Below are 3,115 nucleotides of genomic sequence, written 5' to 3'. Positions count from 1 at the left end.
CAGGCGCAAGTTCATTTTGCATCATCAAATAATAGAGCAGCCCTGGCCGGTGTGCTCAATGGTTAGGGTATTGGCCTGCGCATCACAGATTTGATTCCCAGTCAAGGGCACATACCTGGGTTGCAGGTTCATTCTCTAGACCCAGTTGGGGCGAGTACAGGAGGCAACCAATTGATGTGTCTCTCACATCGGTGTTTCTCTCCCCCCTCTCTCTCACCCTCTCTTCTACTCTCTCTAAAAACCAATGAAAAAAAAATCAATAAAAAAATATCCTCATATGAGGATTAACAAAAAAATACTACTACTACTACTAATAATAATAAAAAGAGTTGGCAAACTTGTTCTGCAAAGGGCCAGATGGTAAATATTTCAGACTTTACTGGCCATGTGGCCACTGTTTCCAGGACGCAGCTCTGCTGCTGTCGTGCGAGAGCCACCAGCCCACATGCACAGGAAGGGATGCGGTTGTTTCATGCCACTTTACTGACACGCAGGTGGTGGGCCAGGCTGGGCCGCGCGTGTGGGCTGGCCTCGTGTAGCACGTGTCTTTGTCTATGTGCTGGCTGCCTCCGCACCTGGCCTCAGAGAACATGAGCTCCCAGAGAAGGTGCTCTATTCGCTCTGTCCACGGCCATATCCCCAAGTGCCAGGCGAGGGAGTCTTGGAGTTGATCCAACGATGCTGTTTGCTTACGCAAGCACTGTCCAGCCCACTGCTGGAGTTGGGACCATCTGCTTACAGACATGCGAACTTGATATTTAGAGAGGACATGGGGTTCTCTGAAGGGCACACCATTATTTCCCTGGATTTTCACCAGGATAAAAGGGACATATCAGTTGAACTTAAATGAGCCTGGCTGGTGTGGCTCAGTGGTTGAGCATGGACCCATGAACCCAGAGGTGACAATTCAATTCCTGGTCAGGGCACACGCCGGGGTTTCGGGCTTGATCCCCAGTAGGGGGTGTGCAGGAGGCAGCCGATCAGTGTTTCTATGTCTATCCCTCTTCTTTCCTCTCTAAAATCAATAAAAACATATTTAAAAAGAAAAGAAAGAGAATGGTGCCCACTTAGCTAGTTTGACACTGGATCTCATTACAAAAAGGTGGCAAAGATCCTGGTGGAAAGGCCCCATCTTAGAACAGGACGTTTAACCACAGGGCTTAATACGACTGCCCCAAACGCCACTGCCCTGCATAGAAGCCAAGCACAAATGCCCCACACGCGGTGCAGGGCCCCTGGGGGGTGCGGACGGGTGCGCCCCCGCCTGCCTCTGTGCGTACCGCCATGGGGAACCCAGGCTGTCCTACCTTCTTCACAGATAGGTCGTGGTCCAGGTCACTCCCCGAGTCCTCCTTGGGCTCCTGCTGCTCCTGCAGGTCCTTCATCTTAATCAGCAGCTCCGCCTTGGGGGCCGATGTGCTGTAGTACGCGGAATTGGTGGCCAGGGACACGGCTGAAGGCGCGCTGGGCTCCTCTCTCCTGTAAAAATGCCAGAACCTCAATTATCTGCGATCATGGGCACCAACCCACGGTTACCCGGCAACCGGGGCTGCGACAAATGATGGCGCCCTCGGAAGGACACTAGCCAGGGAGACAGGCAGCAAAAGAAGGACAAGGTAAGGTCAGGACTGAAGATACCTTGCCAGATGGATATTCATCAAGGCTAAGGGGCAGGGTTTCTAAAAAGCAGGGGTAGGGAGTGGGGAGGGAGGCTGCAATAAGTAAGGATGTCTAAAGTCTTCACCTGGGCTCTAGCCAGTGTGGTTCAGTGGATAGAGGGTCCTGGGACCAAAGGGTCCTGGGTTTAATTGCAGTCAAGGTCACGTACTTGGCTGAAGGCTCCTCCCCAGCCCGGGGCCCTGGTCAGGGCGTGTGCAGGAGGCAACCAATCAATGTGTCTCTCTCACATCGATGTTCCTCTCTGTCTTTCCCTCTCTCTTCCATTCGCCCTAAAAATCAATGGAAAAATATCCTCGGGGGAGGATTTTTAAAAAATAATAATAAAAATAAAAGTCTCTGCCCAGGACGGAAGAGTGCAGACAGACAGTTTCCCCCGGCGGTGTCGGAGGTGTACGAGGACGACGTGAGTGCCACTTCTAGGAGAGGCACCCTCACCTGGCCGGGTGCTCAGTTGGTTAGAGCATCGTCCCCAAACACCAAGAGTGCGGATTCTATCCCCAGTCAGGGCACGGACAAGAGTCCACTAATGAATGTATAAATAAGCAGAACAACGGACCCATGCCCCCCCCTCCCCCTTCCTCTCTCTCTCTAAAGTGAATCAATAAATCATGTGATGCCCTACCCCGGCACTGCAGCCTACTGTTGCGAAAGGATGATCGTGGAGCCCGGCTGGTGTGGCTCAGTGGTTGAGCGTCAACCCATGCATCCAAAGGTCCCCGGTTCGATTCCTGGGCAGGGCACAGCCCTGGGTTTCAGGCTCCATCCCTAGTATGGAGCGTGCAGGAGGCAGCCGATTGATGCCTCTCTCATCACGGATATTTCTATCTCTCTCTCCCTCTCCCTTCCTCTCTGAAATCAATAAAAATATAATCAAAAAACAAACAAACAACTGTGTGCGGCCCTAGTCAGTGTGGCCCAGTGGTTGGAGAGTCGGCCCTTGGACTGAAGGGTTCCCAGGTCAATTCCGGTCAAGGGCACATGCTTCAATCCCCGACCCCAGTTGGGGTGCATGTGGGAGACAACCAATCGATGTATCTCTCTCACATTAACGTTTCTGTTTCTCTCTCTCTCCCTCCCTCTCTCTAAAAAATCAATGGGAAAAAACTATCCTCGGGTGAGGATTCATTTATATACATACACAGATGCCCCTGGCCCTTTGTAACCCACGAGACCCCGTAGACGCACAGCGGGCACTCACTTGTCCTCCGCGGCCCTGGGAGAAGGGACCTTGGGCAGCAGCTTCCGGCGCTGCTGCGCTTCCTCCAGGAGCTGCTGGTCCTTGGGGAAGATGCCCTCCATCAGGTCCATGGTGGTCCTGACCTTCACGCTGGGGTCCAGGATGTCCGCCAGGGACCTGTCCTTGCACACGATCTCCCGTGCCAGCTCCTCCGACTTCAGGTCCTCGGCGGTCCTCTCCCTGGCCTTCCCGTAGCTG

At 53.3% G+C, this 3,115-nt stretch overlaps 2 protein-coding genes across 2 annotated transcripts in view; both read right to left on the bottom strand.

Moving 5' to 3' along the window:
• Positions 1-3,115, bottom strand: part of SHROOM2 (shroom family member 2) — a 44,423-nt gene that overhangs the window by 5,130 nt on the left and 36,178 nt on the right. Inside the window, 2 exon segments of the mRNA XM_014528826.1 lie at positions 1,307-1,479; positions 2,879-3,112. Coding sequence (XP_014384312.1) covers positions 1,307-1,479; positions 2,879-3,112 — 407 coding nt within the window.
• CLDN34 (claudin 34) overlaps positions 1-3,115 on the bottom strand; it is a 27,934-nt gene that overhangs the window by 9,359 nt on the left and 15,460 nt on the right. The window lies entirely within an intron of this gene.

The sequence above is a fragment of the Myotis brandtii genome, unplaced genomic scaffold, assembly GCF_000412655.1.
Source record: "Myotis brandtii unplaced genomic scaffold, ASM41265v1 scaffold655, whole genome shotgun sequence".
In the NCBI taxonomy this organism is placed as follows: domain Eukaryota; kingdom Metazoa; phylum Chordata; class Mammalia; order Chiroptera; family Vespertilionidae; genus Myotis; species Myotis brandtii.
The sequence above is the reverse complement of the archived record's forward strand: the minus strand, read 5'-3'. Positions and strand labels throughout refer to the sequence as shown.